Source organism: Dermacentor variabilis, chromosome 4 (genome assembly GCF_050947875.1).
Source record: "Dermacentor variabilis isolate Ectoservices chromosome 4, ASM5094787v1, whole genome shotgun sequence".
NCBI lineage: Eukaryota > Metazoa > Arthropoda > Arachnida > Ixodida > Ixodidae > Dermacentor > Dermacentor variabilis.
Genome location: NC_134571.1, coordinates 79,928,585 through 79,950,630, shown reverse-complemented (window position 1 = coordinate 79,950,630; position 22,046 = coordinate 79,928,585). Strand labels below are relative to the sequence as shown.

The window sequence follows — 22,046 nt, the reverse complement described above, 5'->3', positions numbered from 1 at the left end:
ATTAGCAAAGTGTAAAGCTTGTGTTCAACTACACTGCCGCTTAGTCAACGCAAAGTATTGTACGAGCCAAACGTGAGATCGTGCTTCATTTCCAATGCTGTATAGACTCTAGTAGTCCACTTGTCATGATGTTTGGTGACTGAGTCGCGAGATCGTGCCCCTGCCGGCAGCGGCTGTTGTCAAAGATACAAAGTTTGTTAGCATCCTAATGCTGACATTAATAAAATTAAAACTTGAAAAAGAAAGAAAGATACTATTAAAGAGCGCGATGCTACACAAGCACGCAGTCACAGCGCGAGCAAGCGAATGAAAATGCAGGCATTTCGGCCGGAGCGTAGCAGACGACGAAGGCGAGGCTCCCAGCTGACGTCACCGAAGCGCCGTTCGCAGCGCTGTCGTTGGTCACACATGAGGCCATAAATGTTCTGACGACTGAGCAAACTCTGTGGCCACCGCCCAATATGCACAGCAAACAAAACGGCACCATCTTTGAGGTGAAAAAATATGCAATATTTACATAACTTTATTCTCATCTGCTAATAAATGAATGAATGTATGGTTTTCTTTATGACAGGCAAGTGGCGTAGATATAGTTAACAAACTTCTTGACCAACACAGTTCACATAGAAATTAAATGGTTATGTAAAAATCTTAGAGCACTGTCACACCTGGTCTGGCATGTTATGCCAGGTGTAACACATCTACATAAATTTTTGCAGAAAGCATCAGCAGCATAAGAGCTTCACATTCTTGACCAATACAACTTAGTGCTAAAACACCAGCTAAAGAAACAGAGACATACAAAGCTGCACATAAGTGACAATTAGTACAGCTATGAAATTTGTCTGGTTAACATGGACAAGAGACAGGAAAATAGCCTTACCTGCTTGCACCTAAAATGAATTAATGTGCACTGGCTGTGAAGTGAATGATGTCTAAATTAAAAGCCAGAACAAGTCAAAACCAAAAGTAAATTGCTCTGCAGGAAGACCAACCTGAAAAATATAACAGTGAAACAGTATGCTCACTGAGCATCTGCAAGGCTCAGGGTTTTCAGGTTTTATGTTTTTCTGATTTCACACACATCCTTAAGTTTTTATCTGAAACGAGAATCTTTGAGCTCTAATTTTGTCACTATTTCTTCCTACAAATCTGACTAATCACTTTAAGGTTCAGTGACCAGCCTAGAGGTTCACAGTCTTTTACAGCAACACCTGCTATGTCACAAGTATAACCCAAACTGCTTTGTCCTAAACCTTTGTGTTAATTTCCTCATTCAGGCAAAGTCAGTGTCATTGTAACTAATCAATACACAAACAGAGGCAGTGAAAAGGTGACAGCATGGGTAAGCTTATAAGCTGCAATACATATAAATCGGGTAGTTATGTAAATCAGCCTGGACATATGGCAACAAACATTACACCAGATGCGCAATGTTACTGACAGGAAGCAGATATGAACGAATATGTTTAAAAAAAGAAAGGGAAAGGCTACTGATGATATGTGCTTAAGCCTTGATCTCAAACAGCCTTATTTATACCATCAAACCACTTATACTTTAATTCAATCACAAGCTACTTGTGATGGCAAAAAAAGTGCAAAAATAGTTTTAGTGCCAATAACATTAGTGAACAAGTTCTAATCAAATGGTGACTTCTTCCAAGTGAAAAAGCTTCAGGAATACTTGGTACAATGCAAAATTGATCCACCTCTTTTAGATACCAACTTCTTCAATTAAGATTTAATTGAGGTACACTTCCAGCAGCTTTCAGTTTTGGTTTTAATAACAAGTGCACAAACACTGAACCCTACTCATGTAACGAGAAGATGAACACTCTGGTTTCTTTTCCACAGGCAGTTCAATTATGCATCCACACCATCACTAGGGTATTTCATGATTGCACTGTGCAGAGCATTCGCAACCTATTATGCAACTCAGTACCATTTCAATATACCCTAACAGCCCTTAAATGTACAACATGGGCTTTTCTGAATAGCATGATGAACAACTCATTGCTTAAGGTACCTATGGCTATTAGGCATATGATAAGGAACTCTTTTCATTTTAGTTTTCACAAAAAATTTAAAATAACTATGTTCGATTACAAGTTCTTCAAGATAAAAGCCCATGTTGACAGCACAAACATAAAATAACTCAAACATAAACATCCGTTCCGTGGCATGTATGCACAATGCAAATTCTGAAGAAACATGAACATGATGATCAACAGAACACTGCTACAAATTATAACTTCTGATAATATGTCTTCACAACTGAAAAAAAAAACGGAAGTGCAGCAATGACAACATCTAGAGAAGTTGCACTGCCAAATCTCGTACACAGGAATAACAACTCGATGTACTGAAAGACAGGCCAGCTGTTTCAGCAGGATACTTGAGCAGTATCACTCACCAAAATCACAAATATGATAGCATCAACTTTAGGAATCAGTGCAGGGAGCCCCAATCACACCACAGCAATAAGACATTGAATAAGACATTGAGGGTTCCTCACCATCTGTGGCACTAACAGCCATGACCAGAGGAAATGACAATGGACCATCTCAATAATGGGAAGACCGCAGGCATGCCATCTTAGTAAGCAATATTAGGGCAACTACCAGCAATGTTGGTTGTTACCATGGTTACAAGGGTGTCGAATCAACCTGTAGTAGATTGAATGGTGAACAAAATTTCAGCACCATTCCCATTTCTGCATCTGAAGCCTTTGGCATGTTGGAGCTTAACTTGGCTCTCTCAAAGATACTGTGTTCTGCCAACTGTGTCTGAATGGTGCATGCTCCAAATTCCAAGGCAGCTTGCACTAGTCTTACAGTAAACAGTGCTATGCAGGCACAGTATCGTGCACTAGAAGAATGAATGGTGAAGTACAGCGCTCCAAGGACTAGCCTAAGGACTGAAGGTAACAAATAAAAAAAAAAAACACTGTCTCATTGTCCTAGGCCATGGTTACAACACAAGGTGTGTCAAAATAAGCAGCTGCTGGAAAACCTCCATCAGCTGGTTTGCACGCAGTGATGAATCAACTGTGTGGAAGTCTGTTGTGATACCCAGCACCCATAAGCATCAGTAACAATTACACTGAACCCACGACACCACAGTCCTTTGCTGCTGCAATAGGATGCACAATAGTTCTGGTACTGAGACTGCGACTGCAGAGAACGACCTTCTGTGGACACATATGCCTACATGTAACTGTTTGTTACTGTTGCTGGTTCTGCTGAGGCTCCTGAAGCTGTTGTTGTTGAGACTGCTGCTGTTCTTCTTCTCCTTGGACTTGCTCAGGATGCTGTTTGTTTGCCCCTCGCTGCACAGGCAGCATATGTTTCAGTCGCAGCCTCAAAAGTGGTAGAACTTGCACAAGCCTATTCAGCTTCTGGTTCTTCTGCATTTTCTGTTCATGTCAAGAAGGAAAGGAAAACAGCTTGCATTAGACCCTCCTCTCATGCACAGCTATATATAGGTGCCATCACTGACAAAACATTACGAGAAGCTGCCCTTCATAAGTGTCGCTGCTTCAAGGCATTAGAATAGGGCTTCTGCCACTGCTGGAGCCCTTAGTCCCTGCAAGATACTTCACTGTATTAAAAGCATTATTCACATTTTGTCGGCATTTCCTTAACTCCTTAAGCGCTTTATAACTATTATGAAGACTGACCTAATTTTGCTTCTTTTTCAATGGAACATCTTAAAAATTGCCTTTCTCCAAAACACTGCTCAAGCATTTTAAAGCAATTTACTTCATATATCATGCATGCAGACCTGATTTTATTGCTTCACTAAGCAATATAATGTATTTGTCATTGCCACTGATGGTAAAGTCAGAAACAAGGAGAGAGAGAGAGATGAAGAGGAAAGGCAGGGAGGTTAACCAGATATCAGTCTCCAGTTTGCTACCCAGAAACAAGGAAAATGCTTTTTAATACAGTCCATCAAAGTCAACTGCTATGCAAAGCAAAGTTCGGCACCAAAAAAAACTTTTTCACCAGTTCTTCCTCTGCTGAGGCAGGCCATGAAGTGTGTGAAATTTCATGAAGCATGGAAAAGCGCACAGAGCTTTGCCACACATTTAGCACCAGGTCCTGCATGACCCATGAGCGAGCTGTCACTGGGAGACAGCATCACTGAAAAGCTCCAGCTAAAGGCGCCCAAAAAGTGTAATTTCAAAAATACCGTCTTTGAGCACTGCCAAAGTATAGCCACCTATGTAGTAGGAAAAAAAATTAAGTTGACACACTCTATTCATCCAAATTGCTTTGAAAATGGAAATATTGCTGTGAACAAGCTGAGCTCCTCCAAACAAAGTTTGCCAGTATCACGTTGACACGCTAGGCTCCTCCAAAGCACTTAAAGGGCTGAAGGAAAAGACCCAGGACTCCAATGACTCTTTGATTCTCCTAACTGAATTACTGTGAAAATCTGTTATGAGCACTTGACTTCTCATTAAGTTTAGAGACACCAACATGATATTGTAAAGTTATCATGGAAACAAATGCTTAACAATGCTTGACAGGCTTTCCTACAAACCGAAAAAAACCTGCAGCTTGCAGGCAGCAGTACATGCAATGTGCACTGATATGCATGGTTAACTCTTTCCATACCGCGCCCAGTGGACATGGTTAGCCCGGTATCAATGTTTTGAAACGCTGCTTTTGAGACCTTCTGCGCCGCTCATGGACAGACTGCGCTATCGGACACGAAGGAGGAGAACTGTAGTTTTGTTTTCTAAGCAGTTGGCTTTCTTCCCCACTAGGCGGTAATTTTTGAACGCGCTTTGAAGTTTTGCGATTGTAAAGCAAAAACAGCCACCTGCTATCGATGGTTTGAAACACCGCTTTTGATACCTCCCAAGCTACTCACGAACACTGCATCATCAGACGCAAAGGAGAACTACATTTTTGTTTTCTGAGCAGTTTGATGTTTTCCTGCCAGGCGGTAATTTTTGAACGCACTTTTGAATGTCAAAGTAGAAAGCAAAAGTGGCTGCTTCCAGGAGCGGTACGCACACTTTGAAAGATTGCAGATCTCATGATTCTGCTACGTATGCGGCTGATTTTATAGATGGATCGAGCAGCAGCGAGTCTGAGGATGCTGCTTTTTCCTCGGCACGCCAAACTGTAGTGCTTGCAGTTAAATTTTTGTAGTGGAATACCTGTTCAATGAAAACATTTGATTTTTTTCGTAGGTAGTGCCTATTAGATGGCAATAGATTTTTTATACTTCATAATTTTTGTTACACATTTTTCTTAGAAGATACAAGCATGTATTCACAAACTTTATTCACTTTTATCACACAATCTTGATTCTGTCATATCTTAAGAAGCCAACAAACACTGACACGAAGGACAACATAAGGGAAATTACTTGTGCTTAATAAATTGAATAAAGAAACAATAAATTAATGGAAATGAAAGTGGATGAAAAAACAACTTGCCACAGGTTGGTAACAATCCCACAAACTTCGCATTTCACCACGGTAGCTCAATTGGTGGAGCATCACACGTGAAATCGTGAAATCACACGTTATTGTTTCTTTATTATTTATTTATTAAGCACAAGTAATTTCCCCTATGTTAGCCTTGGTGTCAGTGTTTGTTGGTCTGTTATGATATGATTAATAAAAATCGGGCCCCTCGGTTAACCCCCTTTCTTCTTGTTTACTACATAAGAAGGGTATCGAATCCGGCAACACTGATGCCTTCAGGTAGCATGCGTGGGTTTATTGACCGGTTGCCTTCACCCAAAAAGATCACATTCTCGTGACACCTGCGGCAGAAAGGATGTACCACATCCGCTGCCAAGGTCTGTGAGCGGTAGCGCTGGCAAACACTCCTAGGGTTCTATTAAGAAACAAATACCCAAGAAAATGGATGGGGAAACGGTGCCACGGTAGCTCAATTGGTAGAGCGTCGCACACGAAATGCGAGGGTGTGGGATCGTTCCCCACCTGCGGCAAGTTGTTTTTTCATCCACTTTCATTTCCATTAATTTATTTTCTTTATTCCAATTATTAAGCACAAGTAATTTCCCCTATATGTTGTCCCTGATGTCAGTGTTTGTTGGTTTTTTATGATACGACTAATAAAAATCGAGCCCCTCGGTTAACCCGCTTTCTTTTCGTTTAATCTTGATTCTGGCAATTTATATTTTTTTTATGACATACATTTCGTTATTAAAAATTTTATGCGTGAGAACTGCACTCAGTCTGCTTTTTGTTTATGTATTACATAAAATAATTAGTGCATTAGTTCCTTCAAGAAAAAAGAAATCCGGCATAGCCTACAAAAAATCTTTCCCCATGATAGGGAGAGACTTAATGGGCCCACCATGGGGTATCCCTTCCTCTGCCGCACATTTATTTTTATTTTTTGCATTTGATTCCAGAACTTGTGATTATGGCAGGCAGCATGTACACTGCAATGCAAACACTAGTGGAGTAGAGGAAGAGTGCTCTGCTACAGCGCACCAATGTTGCAGGCACCGTGTCTCCATCAGTGCTGTGGTATGGTGGACTGGATGAGCACACCAAAACATGAGAATTTGTCAGCACCTTATGCAAATATATTTATTTATTTACTCATTCATCCATTTGTGACCTTTATGGCCTGAGGCATTATAGAGAGGAGTGGCACATAAATAAAGACACATGATTGCAGGCTTTCATAATTCTTGTTAATACAATAATAGTTAAAGCAATACAGAGGCAGGACTGACTAATATGGAATAAAAAGTATAACAAGCTAAATTAAGCAATACAAACTTCTCTATTGGTTGCCTGGTAATAAAGTACAGCTGAATCTCGTTATAATGACATTGCACCCAACACGAGAATGCATTCATTATATTCTATATTATTATATTTATATCACTGATAATGGAAAAAAATATCGCCATCATGTCTGTGCAACAGAAATGCAAGTGCAAAGCCTCCGACAGGCCTGCAAAGAGTTTTCCCTGGATTTTGATGGCCCATTGCCGGCATGATACCCTGGCATGGGAACAAAACTAAATTACATGCACACATTTCGCACCGTTGCTCATAACCAAACACACAATCGGTACGTTAGCTCGCCCACAGTGGTCCAACCAAGCCAAGCTGTTGGCCAAAATGCACACACTAGTCCCAATCGACAGTACTCAGCAAGTTGCTCTTGCTGAGTACTGTCTCCGTCCAATTTTTCGCATGCAGACTTAAACTCCACTACTATAGCCACTGCAGTTCCACTGCAGCAGCTGCTGCGTACAGCACAACCACGCTGCCCCCCATCTTAAATGCGATCTGCGATGTAGACAGTGTATGCATTTAGCGCACCGCGCTATGTTCTGGTCACTTAGTTCGCATTGAAGCAAGAGGCCGCACAGAGGTCAATTCACTTACTCCTGCTACCGCACTTCCTGTTGGGTTCCCGTGGTCATTGAGTGAGATGTGTTCATGTTTGCTTGTGCATGCATAACACCATGCTTGTTAGTTTAGTTAGTGAGCGAATGTTTACAAGTTTATACGACTGATAAAACTAATATCCTTACTTTTCGTATAGCTGTCTACTAATTTGTTATCACAATCGATGCTACGCCTTTCGGGCGAAACTGCGACTTTTTTGTTTATCGTAACATTAGTGCACTGGGAGTAAATCTTTGTTTTTTCCAAATGAGGAAGTTATATTTCTGTATAAAAGAATGAGACACACGGTACTCTAAAAGACTTGTCTTTCTTTAGGTCCATGGCAAACGGGTGTGCATCACAATCAAGGGTGTTTTCTTTTTTGTGATAAAAGACAGGCGTGCATTACAATCGAGTAAATATGGTACACTTTAGAGTGCAGTTCTTAGGTGCCCGTTCCTGCAGTGGGCGGCGGCAGCGTAACCAAGCGAACGAGCACGGCGCAAGATGAAAAAGCAAACGTGAAGCAGGATATGAAAGATGCGAGGCCTGAAACGCGGAGACCAATCAGAGAGGCCCCTTCAGTAGTTGTGTGCACACAGGAAACTAGTGTCCTGCAGATCCGCCCGACCACTCTATGTGTACTCCTAACTGGTCTCAGCCAGACTGCTCATTTCCTATTATCATCTACTCGCATCAGCTCTCGCTCGTGCTAGTTTGGTTTGTTCGGTTTGGTCTTGTTAACACTTGTTTTGATTGTCATGGTTTGCGAATGCTTTGTAATCTGACTGTATGCACAACGCAAATTGTGTAGTACTTTATGAAAGCCAAGCAGCACTAGCGATTACACAGGAACCTTTGACGAGTCATGTATAAAAGCAGACGTGCTTGACCCGCAGATCAGATTTTCGATGATTGCCAACTCTGCTATATGTCTCTCTCAAATTCTTTCCCTCAATATATCACGAAATGAAAACATGTAAAGAGCTGCGCTAAATCTTCGCATTAGGGAGTACTGTAATCGTGACTAAATTTTGTTAAACACGAGAAATGATATTAGTAACAACAGGCAAGGGAAGTAAAGTAAGCTTTTAAGATACTTTCATTATTGTTATACTGGCAGTTTGACTGCAGTTCCAGAAAATAAAGCAAATAGTTATTTTAAACTAGTAGCTCTGCTTTCTGTATTGTCCATTTGCTTGCACAGAGTGGCCATGGTATAGTGGACACAATGCTTAGATTGAAAATGTGCTTTTAATGGTTTGGCCCTAAGCATATCTGCTTAATTGTTCTTATACTGACGCATTTTGCTCTGTCCAAACCAAAATATATTGAAATCTCGCATCTTGGTTCAGAATCAAAGAATTTACAAGCTTATAACTAGGATTTAGTGTTCTTGATTTAAACTGGAAAAAAAAATAAAGGGCTGCCGAAGTCATTTTGCTGAATTCAATTTGAATTGAGAAAGATCAGTTCGTTCAACTGCTGAGTGCATAAACAACTGAGTTTCTCAAATGTTACTCGATCTATGAAAGAATCTTCAAACTTGCTGCTAGTGGCACTGACGTGATTCAAGCCTTTCAGCAAGAGCTGTGCCAATATTTGCAGTAAGCAGCCCTCGACAGTGTGGTACTCACTGTCTTTTTATGATCATATTTAACTGAGTGGCCAACATTAAGTACTGCAGCACTTTGCCTCCTTAGCTCGCCTGTTTCAAGTGTAAACGTTGAGTGGCAATCTCTAAACTTAAGGTGATAAACAGAAAAGAAAAGGTGTGTATTAACAACAAAAAAAAGGCTGGGAGAATACATGCATGTGTATTACAACCAGATTAATTAAGTAATTGTGACTTGATTGGACATGAAATTTATGGTTGCAGTGTAGACTCAATATCTCCCTCACTTGTACTTGTGTGGACATGCTTCATTCCTGTTCCAGTTTGATGAATAAAGGCGCTATTTCTATGCCTATCATTTTATTTTAACCGCAATGTTAAAATCAGAGTACATATTCATTTAAAACATAAAATAAAAAAATTGAGAACCTGCTTAGCTGTAAATATGGTCCCTGATAAGAACTAAATATATGTATTCAAAATAAAAACAACAAAGAAATGACAACCATACCACTCTAAAGATGGAATAGCAGCGAAAGCTGACGACAGCCAAAGCTCTCAAACAAAAAGCAAAGTGCTTTCGCTGCCATTCCATCTTCCCAAAGTGGAATGGTTGTCATTTTTTGTGTTGCGAGTCTGACATCATTGCTCGTTCAGAGGTGCCTGGGCTCGCGATTGTCATTTTCGTTCAGCATCACGGGAACGTTCTTTGTCGGTGTTCATTTCGCGCCGGTGCCATTTTCATCCTTGTTGCTGTTCCCTCCAGCACTCCTCGTACGCATGTTGTTCTTTGGGTGTACGAACTGTACATGTCTGCTTTATCGACAATGCAGCTGTCTTTAGCGACGATACCTCTCCTGATTATATACTGCGATAACCTTGATGTCACGCTATTGTTCACAGCGAGCATTCTACTGCATTTTGACATCCGCACAGCCGCACTGTTTCCATTCCCAGAAGCCGAAAGAACTACGGAACATTAGTCACATACAGCTTTCACCGTAAGAACACTTAGCTATACCCATAACTGGGTCATTCCACATGAAGCGTCCCAGACTCCAAAAGCAGCCATCACCGGCTCTTTCGAAAAAAAGAAAGAGAGAGAGAGAGAGAGAAAGAAGATAGGTTAGCAAATGTGCGAATAAGGTTTCGCCAAAGTAATTTTCTCATCAAGAAGTTTCTGGGTCACATAAGCGCTCTAAAAGTTTCCACGAAGAAGCAATATTAGGTTGGAAGGCAGGGAGATACCATCTCTCCAATGCTATTCATAGCGTGCTTACAGGAGGTATTCAGAGACCTGGATTGGGAAGAATTGGGGAGAAGAGTTAATGGAGAACACCTTAGCAACTTGCGATTCGCTGATGATATTGCCTCGCTTAGTAACTCAGGGGACCAATTACAATGCATGCTCACTGACCTGGACACGCAAAGCGGAAGGGTGGGTCTAAAAATTGATCTGCAGAAAACTAAAGTAATGTTTAACAGTCTCAGAAGAGAATAGCAGTTTACGATAGGTAGCGAGGCACTGGAAGTGGTAAGGGAATACATCTACTTAGGGCAGATAGTGACCGTGGATCCGGATCACGAGACTGAAATAATCAGAATAATAAGAATGGGCTGGGGTGCGTTTGGCAGGCATTCTCAGATCGCGAACAGAAGGTTGCCATTATCCCTCAAGAGAAAAGTGTATAACAGCTGTGTCTTACCTACTCGCCTATGGGGCAGAAACCTGGAGGCTTACGAAAAGGGTTCTACTTAAATTGAGGATGACACAACGAGCTATGGAAAGAAGAATGATGGGTGTAATGTTAAGGGGATAAGAGAGCAGATTGGGTGAGGGAACAAATGCGAGTTAATGACATCTTAGTTGAAATCAAGAAAAAAAATGGGCATGGGCAGGGGATGTAATGAGGAGGGATGATAACTGATAGTCATTAAGGGTTACGGACTGGATTCCAAGAGAAGGAAAGCGTAGCAGGGGGCGGCAGAAAGTTAGGTGGGCGGATGAGTTTAAGAAGTTTGCAGGGACAACATGGCCTCAATTAGCACATGATCGGGGTAGTTGGAGAAGTATGGGAGAGACCTTTGCCCTGCAGTGGGCGTAGCCAGGCTGATGATGATGAAATTATTGTAAATGAAATGAAACCAGGTACAATGACAAATCTTATTTTAGAATACAACCTTTGTCCGTACAGTTCTGAGACTGAGTCCATTAAAAAAATATGTGTATAACATTGCAATCATTTGTGCAGCACCCCTCCGAAATAGTCTCCCTTGCAGTCTATAAACAGCTTCCAACGCTTCTTGAGGTCTTGGAAACAGTTGGAAAACACTTCTTTTGGCAGGGGCTGTCAGCTCCTTTGTCATGGCATCTTGAATGACCTCTATGCTCCTCATCCAGTGACCTATTAGGGCTCTCTTCACGCGAGGAAACAAGAAAAAAATCGCATGGGGGAGAGGTCAGGCGAGTATGGTGGACGGGGAAGTACAGTAATGCTGTGCTTGGCGAGAAATTTTGTCACACTGAGAGCAGTGTGCGGCCTTGCGTTATCATGGAGAAGGCTCCATTGTCCAGATGCCCATCAGTCAGGGGGTACGGCGTCGCAGTGGATCACGCATGTGTTGGAGCACGCGGATATAAAACTCCTGATTCACCGTCTGCCCTTGTGGGACGAACTCGTGGTGTATGACACCTCTGGCATAGAAAAAAAACTATCAGCATCGTCTTTGCTTTAGTCTTCTGTCGCCGCACCTTTCTCGATGCCGGAGAGCATGTGGACCGCCGTGCCGCGCTTTGCCTCTTTGTTTGAGGATCGTATTGAAAACACCATGTTTCGTCTTCAGCAATGATGCTGTCGATGAATGCCGCATCCTTCTCTGCCTCAGAGTGCAAATCAGTGCTCATTGATGCCCGCGTGTCCTTCTGGTCCTGTGTGAGGGAGTGCGGCACAAGTCTGGCATTCAGCTTTCGTTTCCCCAAGTTCTCACGCAAAATTTGGTGGCATGTTGTCTTACTAATGTCGAGAGCATCTGATAGCATGTGGACTGCAATGGTGCGGTCTTGCTGTACTATCTCCCTGATCCAAGTCACATTGTTTTCATTCCGTGAGGTTGCAGGGTGCCCCAGCCTTGTGTCGTCTCCCATCAACGTTCTCCCCCACACGAACTTCTTGTGCCACTCGAAAACTCGCGCCCGCAATAATATCTCGTTGCCGTAAGCGTCACGATGGAGCTCATACATCTGTGTGGTTGTCTTGCCAAGCTTCACACAGAATTTTATGTTTACATGCTGTTCGAGGTGGATGTCCATCTCTCCACATTCACTCACAGTAGAGTGCGCAGACGACTAGTAACAACATATTTTTCTACATGTAGCGCCATCTAGCGGCTGCCACAGCAATTAACATAAATAGCTAAGGTTAGCCCGAAAGGATGGCGCTACACATACGCAGCAACATTTGTTTATAAATCAGTCTCGAAACTTTATGGACAAAGGTTGTATTTCACTTCCATTGTTTTTCATGTGACATGGAAAACAATGAAAACAAGGACACAAGCGAATGCCTTAGCTTGTGATCTAGACGTTTTAATTCCAGTGAATATTGTTTTAGGCAAGAAAAAAATGTTTGGAGTCCACAACCAATCTCACCAGTAGGCACTGCCAAATTGTCTTCAGTGTAGAACACCTATGTGCCGCTGGTGATGACAGAGTTTGGCAGAGCCTGCCGGGGAGATTGGTTGTGGACTTCAATACCAGTCCGGTTGACTGCCTATCCCTTTGTGGGGGATTCAGCAACACAGATGATTTGGTAAAAGTTTCTGATTTTTTCTTTTTCAGGTTTTCCAAGCGTTCATTTATTACGTGGGGGAATGTTAGAATGACATTTGAAGCAGAAGCTAAGAAAATCACACTTTTTGGTATGCTGTCAACAAAAAAGAAAAGTTCAACCAAGTGTATATGCTAAAGAAGACAAGGTCGACATACACGGTGGGTCAAATGATTCTATGATTAAATGTTGACTACACCTCTAGCCTCTGTCTTTCTGTGTCTTTTCCATGCTCATTATTCCCACATTTCATATATTATTCATACTGTATTTCACATGCAATTATGTCGACCTCGTCTTTTTTTACCATTCACACTTGGTTGACCCTTTCTGAAGCTGGCAGGTCATATAATGCAGGCCGTTAGCTTAAAAAACAAGGATGGCAGTCACAGTACATGGGCTTGTAAGCTCAATCGCAGAGACAGTGCTTTTGAACTATATTGGTGCTAATTTGCCCATACTGTTAATTTTGCTTACTTTGCCACTACTTCTCGCTTCTTGTGGGCATTGGTGAAGCCGCTTTCCAGTCATCATTGTCTTGTGTCCAAGCAAACTTACTCTATATCCCAAAAGTGTGCTGTGCAGCAACTTTGCCTCAACATGTCTATATTTACGGCGCTGCACCCTTTACAGGCGTTTAGAGGAACGTAGTTAATTTTCTGCTATATACTGGCCACTATACTAACTACTATACAATTACACCCGTATAATTTATTTTACTTTCTCTGAACTATCACTTCTTCACTAGTATGGAGCTCACAGCACACGGGCTTCTAAGGAAGATCCCAGAGACAGTGCTTTTCAATTATATTGGTGCTAATTATGCCCATACTGTTAATTTTACTTACTCTGACACTACCTATAGCTTCCTGAGGGCATTGGTGAAGCCACCTTTCAGATGCTTTGGGACATCATTGCCTTGCGTTAGCTCAGCTTAAAAGTATGCCATACAGCGGCTTTGCCTCAACGTGTCTAAATCTACGGCAGTGCACTCTTTACAGGCATTTAAAAAAATTTTAATTTTCTACTATATTAGCTATAATTACACCCGTCATAAATTTTACCTTTTCTGTGACTAATTATCACTTCTTGTCTCGTTCAGGCCTACATTTCGATATCATTTGCTGCTTGCCACAATGCTCTGAAGGCGCAAAAGGGCAATTTTTTTCTGGAAGTGCTTTCAAGAAACCCAGATCCCAGCTATGCCAAACTCTAGTGAAGTTATCTAAGAAGACCTTGTTTTCGAAATTGTGCAGAAAATCTGGCTTCGGTATGTGCTATCATACTGCGAATCGCGCAGCTTTCCGTTGACACGATGAAGCCATTTCGGTACCGTGATAAAGAGGAGATCGGAGCTTCAGACAACTGCAGCACAGTATTTCACCATGAAAATCAAAAAGCAAAAGCAGCACACGAAAAGAGGAAAAGCTAGAGGTTCACTAGCGCTCTTATTGGCTGCTGCTGATTTGAGACGTTTCAAGCACATTTTAACGCTGGTAAGCAGTGCATTTCTTTATACTAGCAACGTTTGGTGATCACAGGAAGTTGCGTCAAGCTTGCATTTAGTTTTTTTTGTTAATACGTTCAAAATACAAAATTGGTGAATGTAGCAGTCAAATGGCTGCATCACAACAACAAAAGAAAAAATGCATGTACCCCTCTCTCTCCTCGGTCGCAAAATGTCTACTCAAAATCTTATGGAAAGAAGTGTTGCAGGCAGGGGCATTAGCAGCAAGAACATATTCAGCAATAATTTCTCTAACTAAGCCATGCTAATTAACTTCTTAATTTCTGATTTTGAGGCGCATGTCATAATTGCGAAATTGAGGCTGAGAAGTAGTGAAATCATACATAGCAAATGAAATCAGACATCAGAGTCTGCTGCAGTAAGCACAAGTAAATACCTCTGCTTCTTGCTGGCCTACCTACTGCCTGTTTTTCAAGTGACTGAAGCCAGTGGGTCTTGTTGGGAAGACCCAATAAAGTGTCTTGTTTGTTCTGTTATCACTGTGTCTATGTGTGTGTGTGTGTGTCATGTTTGCAGTCATGTGCCGGTGTGCCTCAAAGCTTGGTGGCACTGAGGTGCACATGTGCACTGGGAAGCTAGGCGGTGCCTTTTAGTTAGGGCTAGATAGGGTAGGACTCGCTTACAATTTATATATATTTTGTGGGTATTGTGTCTGGGCCTGTTGGCTGAGATACATATTAGCTTGGGCGGCATACCAAGAACTTCAGTGTTCATGTTCCAACGTGGCCAGTGCACTGTCAGTGTCTCATCAGCGTTGACTTCAGCATCCACAAGGCTACCGAGGATGCTATCTAGGGAGCCCCAGGACATCATCACCGGCCCTCGGGGACCTGTGATTATGACATCAAGACCTCTGCCCCCAACAAAAGGAGCATTGTCATACGTTTGAAGGGTGTGAGAAATCCCTTCCAGTGTTTTTTAAATTCATTTTTTATACCTCAAAGGTTTATGAATTGCTTGGACTGGCATAAATCTGCGAAGTACTACCTCTCCCCCCCCCCCCCCCCCCCCCTCCCCCGTCAGTTGCCTTGATGGATGAGGAAATTAGATATCTCCTTGGGCGTTAGTATTTTTTGCATGTGATTATGCTTGAGCTTTGTATCAGCCTTCTGACTGCGCATGTGCTGCCCTCAACTCCCTGGAATACCTTTCATTAAACTTCAGTTGTAAGTGAGTGTCTGTCCTGTCCACTCCATTTCTTCCCACCCATATTTCAGCTCAACGGCACTACATGATGCACCAACTGTCCCAACAGTCTAAGCTCCCCCCCCCCCCCCACCCCTTTCTTTTTATTTTTGTGTGCAACTGCCCTTTAGCCTGTTTTCACTGCTTAATTTTAAGCATGAAATGCTTTTAGCTCCCACAGTTGGCAATGTTCAAGAAACCTTGAGCAAAAAAGCCAGAGCCGTTATCTGGGTACTCAAATGAGAATGTCTAGGCAAGTTGCGAAAACAATACGAGATCCCCCAAGATTGCACAGGACTGCCTATGCTAGTTACTCCCAAACAAGTTAAAAAATGCTTTTGAGTTCTTCCTAATGTTTGTTCACAATATCACTGAACCTGTAACTTCTAGTACGCTGAAGTTTTATTTCTCATTTCTAATAGTGACATTCAAAAGGCAGATGCAGGGCACCATACACTTCAATTCTGGGAAATGAAATTTGCTGCAGATATACTACTCGCCGAGGTGCTGTGTGGCGTGGCGCTGGATGCGTCTGGAAGTGCTGCTTTGCCTTCGATGCGCAGCGCACGCTGAGCTGCGGCGTGGCACCGGAAGCATCTGATGCGTTGCTTTGCCATCATGGAGGAAGGAAGAAGTTAGGAGAGAGCATTACGTCACGCAGCCAGCCTTGGCAAGCAAATGCTATGTGAAGCCAGCCCTTTGCTCAGTGGCGGCCCTACACGTGACCTCTTGTGTCGAGATCCCGGAGCAGGAATCGAGATTTGCTGAGATGTTTGGCCACGCCTCCTTCAGGCACTTTTTGTCTTCTTGCTGGGCAGTGCGCTCAGTCTTCTTCGCATCTTTCACTGTCTGTCGTGCCTCCTTTAGCCGGTTTTCTTCTTCTAGCTGGGCAGCGTCCATACGGACCAGTGCACTGCATGATGTGGCGAGGTGTGGCGGTACATGCTGTTGCGAACATGCGCTACCCAAATTTTAAGATTGTGGCTAGTATCATCTCCAGCCAATCTGCTTTGCCGGTTGCCATTTCATGCTTACATCTATTCTCGATTATGGGACAGCCAGATTATTTTATTTCGTGTGTTTGTTACAGACATTGAGCCACCATGACAGGTAATGGGACATCCAGCATCAGTGTTTTGACACAAAATGTTCTATTCATCAAGGCGCTTGTCTCTGTCAAGTCTATCACATCAACAAGCCATTCTGTCAAATATGTTAGTGCCAGAATAAGGCTCTCTTTTCACACCTATAGCTCTTACTAGACTGCACCTTTCAGTTTCCTTCAGTACGCACACATGTTCGTCACTTACCTTTCCAACTTCATCTAGTTCCCTATTGGCAGTATTTAGTAGGTCAATAGCCAGTCTTGCTTCCTTGAGCTTTGCATCAAGTACATCTAGTGCAGGCGCCTGACCTGCATTCAGCTGAAAGGCAGGGCCAATTGTAACAAGAACAGGTCATGGTAAGAAATAGTGAGAAGATGAAACCTCGAAGTCTTTACCTTGCGTTTTTCCTCTAAGGCGCTGCACTGTTGCCTCTGGAACTGCAGACGATACTCAAGCAAAGCACTTTTCATTGAAAGGACAAGCTGGGCAGTGCTTAAGTGCATTGACTGCAACACAAAACAGACAGGGAAAGGAATTGGAGAAGGTGACTACTGTGTATGCATACAGTATGGCACTCTATTAAATGACTACTGAAACATATTTTATAAGCTGTACAAAAACTCTACAACATGCTTATTACACTTAAGACAATGACACTTAGCAAGAATGAAGGCTGGAAAACACATGAAATATTGTAATCTAATACTGAAGTAGGTCCTCAAGTTCTGGACCTGGCATCATCAGCATTACTGTCATGTCATCGTAAACAGCAAAATTTTCTAATGCCATGTAGCAATAATGCTAAGTATGATGATGCTGCTCATAAAAAATGTGAAAGAGTGCTACATGCACTTCATCTGGCTGTGCTTGCAGGAACTGAATGAGCAGATGTGTCATGACATTAAAATACATCTAACTCCCAGGTATTAAAACTCAAACTGAGTCGCATAAACAATTATTATAGTGAAAAATTTAGGGTTTTGTCATGCTTGTTTCTATTATTTCTAAGCGTTTGGAGGGCATGAACCCTTATTTATTGCAATATAACATTTGGCTACTGACTGTAGTGTAAATGTGGCATGAAGGTATATGGACTACTTTTTAATGCACAGATGTCAGTCTTATACATCCTACAACTAGAATGGATTGTCGTGTTCCAAGGTTCACCTGCATTTGTAACTGTGGCTTGATCCAGGCTCCGAAATGTACATTATACTTATGTACTTATATACGGGCTACAGAGTGACTGCACCTTGTACTCTCGTGTGATTTAGTGCAACAGGTATTCTAACCAGTTTCTATCTGTTTCATGTTTCAAATCGTGATGATGACACACATCTGAACAGAAGAATTGGTCCTAATTTTGAAGTAAGACTAATCCGAGTAGGAAGCCATGCTTGAAGTAGGGCTTGCTATTAATGTACAATGTCAGTATCAGCACCTCTGTTATTGTTTCTTAGATATCTGTGCTCAGCTAAGACCCAGACACTTCCAATTCAATTATTTAATATAGACCATTTGCATGCCAGCTTAAGCTCAGACAAGTACGGAGATCGTGGCAGATGGGTTTGTGAGGTTGAGCCTCTGAAACACACTGCACTTTGCCTGATCACTATCTACTGCTTTCTCTGTGATGCTACACACTGCACGCTAGTGATGTCTGTGTGACATTCTGCCAGTCTGCCACTGCATCATCATGCTCCAAACCTCACCAACTCCATAAACAAAAGTTAACTCTCTGCCACTGAGTGATTGATTGTCTGATAACATATGATTACGTTCTACGCACATATACCCGCATTATACCACCACTGATATTGTGGTGGTGGCACGGTATAAAACCTCCGTATAAAACCACGGTATAAAGAACTCAAGGTATAAAACCACATGCACTCGAGAAGCAAGGCTGCACCATTTGTGCACTGTTGGTGAGAATGAAATGTAAACAGAAAAACAAAGAGCATGAGTTTTCACTGCCATGCTAACAGTGGCGTGATTAATTGTTGGATGGGAAATCTCTGGGACTACAGCATGTCTAGAAGATGGCTGTGCAGTAAATAATGTTGCACTTTTGAGTAATTGCATGTAAACAGTACCCTGACGACTTCCTTCTCACTCATTACAGACATTTGGTCAAGCAAGAGCAAATCTTATGACAAGAGAGTAGCTCAAATTACCCAAGCTACCATAGGTACTCGTGTAAGGTCTACACCACCATCTTCCGAGTCCAAAAATCAGGAAAAATGAAGTTTCACTAAGCATCACATGTGTACCTATATGCTGGTTAATTTCTGCAAACCACTATTAGATGGCACTATTTGCTGTACTGCAGATGATGGCATCATCATCACTGTATTATGGAATCACGTGGCATAGATCCAGTGCACTTCAACTGCTTGAACAGTATCGGCTGTGATGTGGCTCATTTAGAGGCATTGCGCTCTCAGGAGCATAAAAAGCGCATCGCTGCAAAAAGTTTGTGCATGAATGTCAAGAGCTTCAAGGCGACGAAAATCTCAAACACTATGGTAGGCATGGAGGATGAGAAGCTTTGGCAGGGCACTGATGAGGCGAGCTTGTGAAACGATGGCAGCAGAAGCAACAAGAACTACTGAGTAAGTGTTGAACAACCAAGACCACTACAACGAATTTGCTTGCACAACAAAGAAATTTAGGAGCCTCCAAAGGCTGATTTGTTGCTTTACAATAAATGCCATGTAGCCATTCTGCCATTATCCTTTGCAGATGTCACCAAGGTGCACTCTTGGCTAGCGCCAATCGCAGCTATTGAAGAGCGTGCCAATGTCAGAAGTAGTCCTGCTGCACTGCTCTAGGAATCACTCAACTCATACGCTGCTTGTTTCAGTGCATCAGTGGCTGCAAAGTTTGCAAAGGCTGATAAATAGGTCACAGTTGATGACAACATGATGATGTAATCCTAAGTGCTGACCCACGACATCTTCAAAGCCAGCTGCTGGCTACGGTGTAAAGAATGAGAGTGTTGACAATGGCAATGGTCGACAGGCACAGTCCTGTGCCCGTCCTTAAAATAAAGCTTTCCTTCAGCTGAATGTGCTTAGCTGGCCGATGAAATGTTTTATGCTATTACAGCTGCGTGAGACAGAGCTGAAGCACCTGAAAAGCCAAGAGATGATGAGCAGTACAGTAAAAGCTTGTTAATTCGAACTCAGTTAATTCAAACTGACACCCTTGTCCCAACACAGCCCTGTGTATTTCAATAGGGGAAAGTTCGCGATAATTTGAATGCATCGGTATCCGCAACCGTTAAGTCAAACTGGGAGACCCTGGTTTACAACCCCTGGTTTTCATGGCTCGCACCATCTCTGTGTCTGAGAATGCAACTTCATGGCCGTGGAGAACAGCTGTTTTCATGGCGCATTCGCGCTGTTGTGCCGGGCGGTCCTTCAGAGCAGGGGATGCCCCACCAGCGACATGCAGTTGTCACGGTTGATGTTCACAGCTCATCATTCACTTCACTTCAAGGCAGCTCGTTTGAAAACAGCAACGTCGCCGATCCTGACTGTCATGAAGAGGCCACTGATCGATGATAAGGTCATCGCTGAGAACTCCCGGGGAAAAGCGTTGACAGCAGACGGTCCTATTGTGATATGGTGGAGACCTGAGCCCCACGGTGGAGGCCCGAGCACCATGGTGGAGGACCGTTGTGAAGAGGCCACTGATCGATGACAGGGTCATCAATGAGAGCTCCTGGGAAAAGTGTCGGCAGCAGATTCAGCTTGTGACGTGGATGCCTCGTATTGCACCATGGTGGATACCCGAGCACCACGGTGGAGGCCCAAGCAACACGTTGGAGAAAGCAGCACGAGGCGGGGGACAGGAGCACCACGTTGGAGACCAGTGAGGGGTGATAGAGGTGGTGAACGATTCGGCGTTTGTGATTGGCCAGCGAATTAGCATCAGAAACCGAAATAGCATCAGATCGCCCACTTACCTGTTAAAAACGGAACTCAGAGAGAGTGCAATGAAAGGGGAAAAAGCAGGAAGTATTTATTCACTTCACGCATTTTCGTTTGATGCCGCGGCGGCCTAGCAGCGACAGCGGCCTCAAACTTACCGAAGCTGCGAGCCAGCTTTTCAGCCTGGAGCCCATTCTTCTCGGCAAACTCTCGCATGGCTAATTCCTCGTTGACGCTGCATATTATCCGTGCAAGGGCACAGTAGCGCTGCAGAAGTCGCGGGGCGCCTTTTTCATTGATAAGTGCTGTTCTCGTCGCGACAATTGCATTCATGAGGCTGACGTAATGCGTAGCTTCTGCCACTGTTGGGCTTTAATCACCTGTGCTGTTGCTTTCCGCGTCGTCCTCATCACTGTCGTTAGGCGACACTTTGGCATCAACAGAGGCAACGATGGCAAGAAGTAGAACCTCGTAGCCGATATCTCTTCGTGGTCGCAGCAGTGCTGCCGAGCAACTTCTTTGCATTCCAAATGCCACACACCGTAGTCAACAGTAGATCCCTGTTGCATGCCAGTGCCGACTTCTTCGTGTCACATTCGATAGCACGGACGATGTCTAATTTTTTTTCTATGCTGAGCACTCAGCATATTTTTTATCCGAGCTTTGGCATGACGCGAGCCCTTACTTGCACGACACCACTAAACTCTCTGGCATGGCGGCAAAATGATGTTGATGTGGCTTCACACGCAACCGCACAGGCCGTTGGAGGCCGTTGTTCAAATCTCTGAGGCCTGTTGTTCTGCCGGGCCGCTCGCTGGGGACAACGCACCGCCGTGATTCCGCGACGAAAAGTGGAAACACTATGTGTTAACTGATATGTACACAATAAGCTGGTAGGGTTTATGCGGATACAAAACACATCATGTTCTATGGCCACTGAGTCGGGCGATTTGACTTTACTACTTTTAAAACGAAACTAATGTTTAAGCGGGTACGGTTTAACGAGCTTTTACTGTATTTCATATCAGTGCTGCGCCATTTCCACAATATGAAGCTAACAATGATCTGTGGCTGTAATGTCGACGTAAACAAACGCACTGTTAAATCTGACGCGCTGGAAGGCTTCTTGAATATACAAAATGTCTAAATAATGTGTAAAAGGAACACAAAAAGTGAGCTGTAAATGCAGAAATCAGCGACAACAAATTCCAGAGCAGCTGCGATGGCAGATGGAATACAGCATGCCTTTACTTAGGCACTGTTAGCACAAGAGTGCGCTGAGACCTTCTCACCTAGTAGTCTGTGAGTGATAAATGGCTTCCAGGAAAGACATGCTGCTTTGGAGAAGCCATTAATAATTAATTGCAATCTACGAAAGACGCAACTGACTCACTCAACATGGACGCAAGTACACAAATCAACAGGCGAAAGCCCTGGCACCCTTC

At 43.1% G+C, this 22,046-nt stretch overlaps 1 protein-coding gene across 3 annotated transcripts in view; it reads right to left on the bottom strand.

Annotated features, from left to right (window-relative positions):
• Positions 1–1,762: 1,762 nt before the first annotated feature.
• The window catches only part of LOC142579408 (uncharacterized), a 149,197-nt gene continuing 128,913 nt past the window's right edge, over positions 1,763–22,046 (bottom strand). For all 3 annotated transcript variants that reach the window (XM_075689555.1, XM_075689556.1, XM_075689557.1), the window contains exons 30-32: positions 17,059–17,169; positions 16,868–16,981; positions 1,763–3,415 (exon numbers count right to left, since the gene is read on the bottom strand). In XM_075689555.1, coding sequence (XP_075545670.1) covers positions 3,224–3,415; positions 16,868–16,981; positions 17,059–17,169 — 417 coding nt within the window. In that variant the 3' untranslated portion in view covers positions 1,763–3,223. The remainder of the gene's footprint in view (positions 3,416–16,867; positions 16,982–17,058; positions 17,170–22,046) is intronic.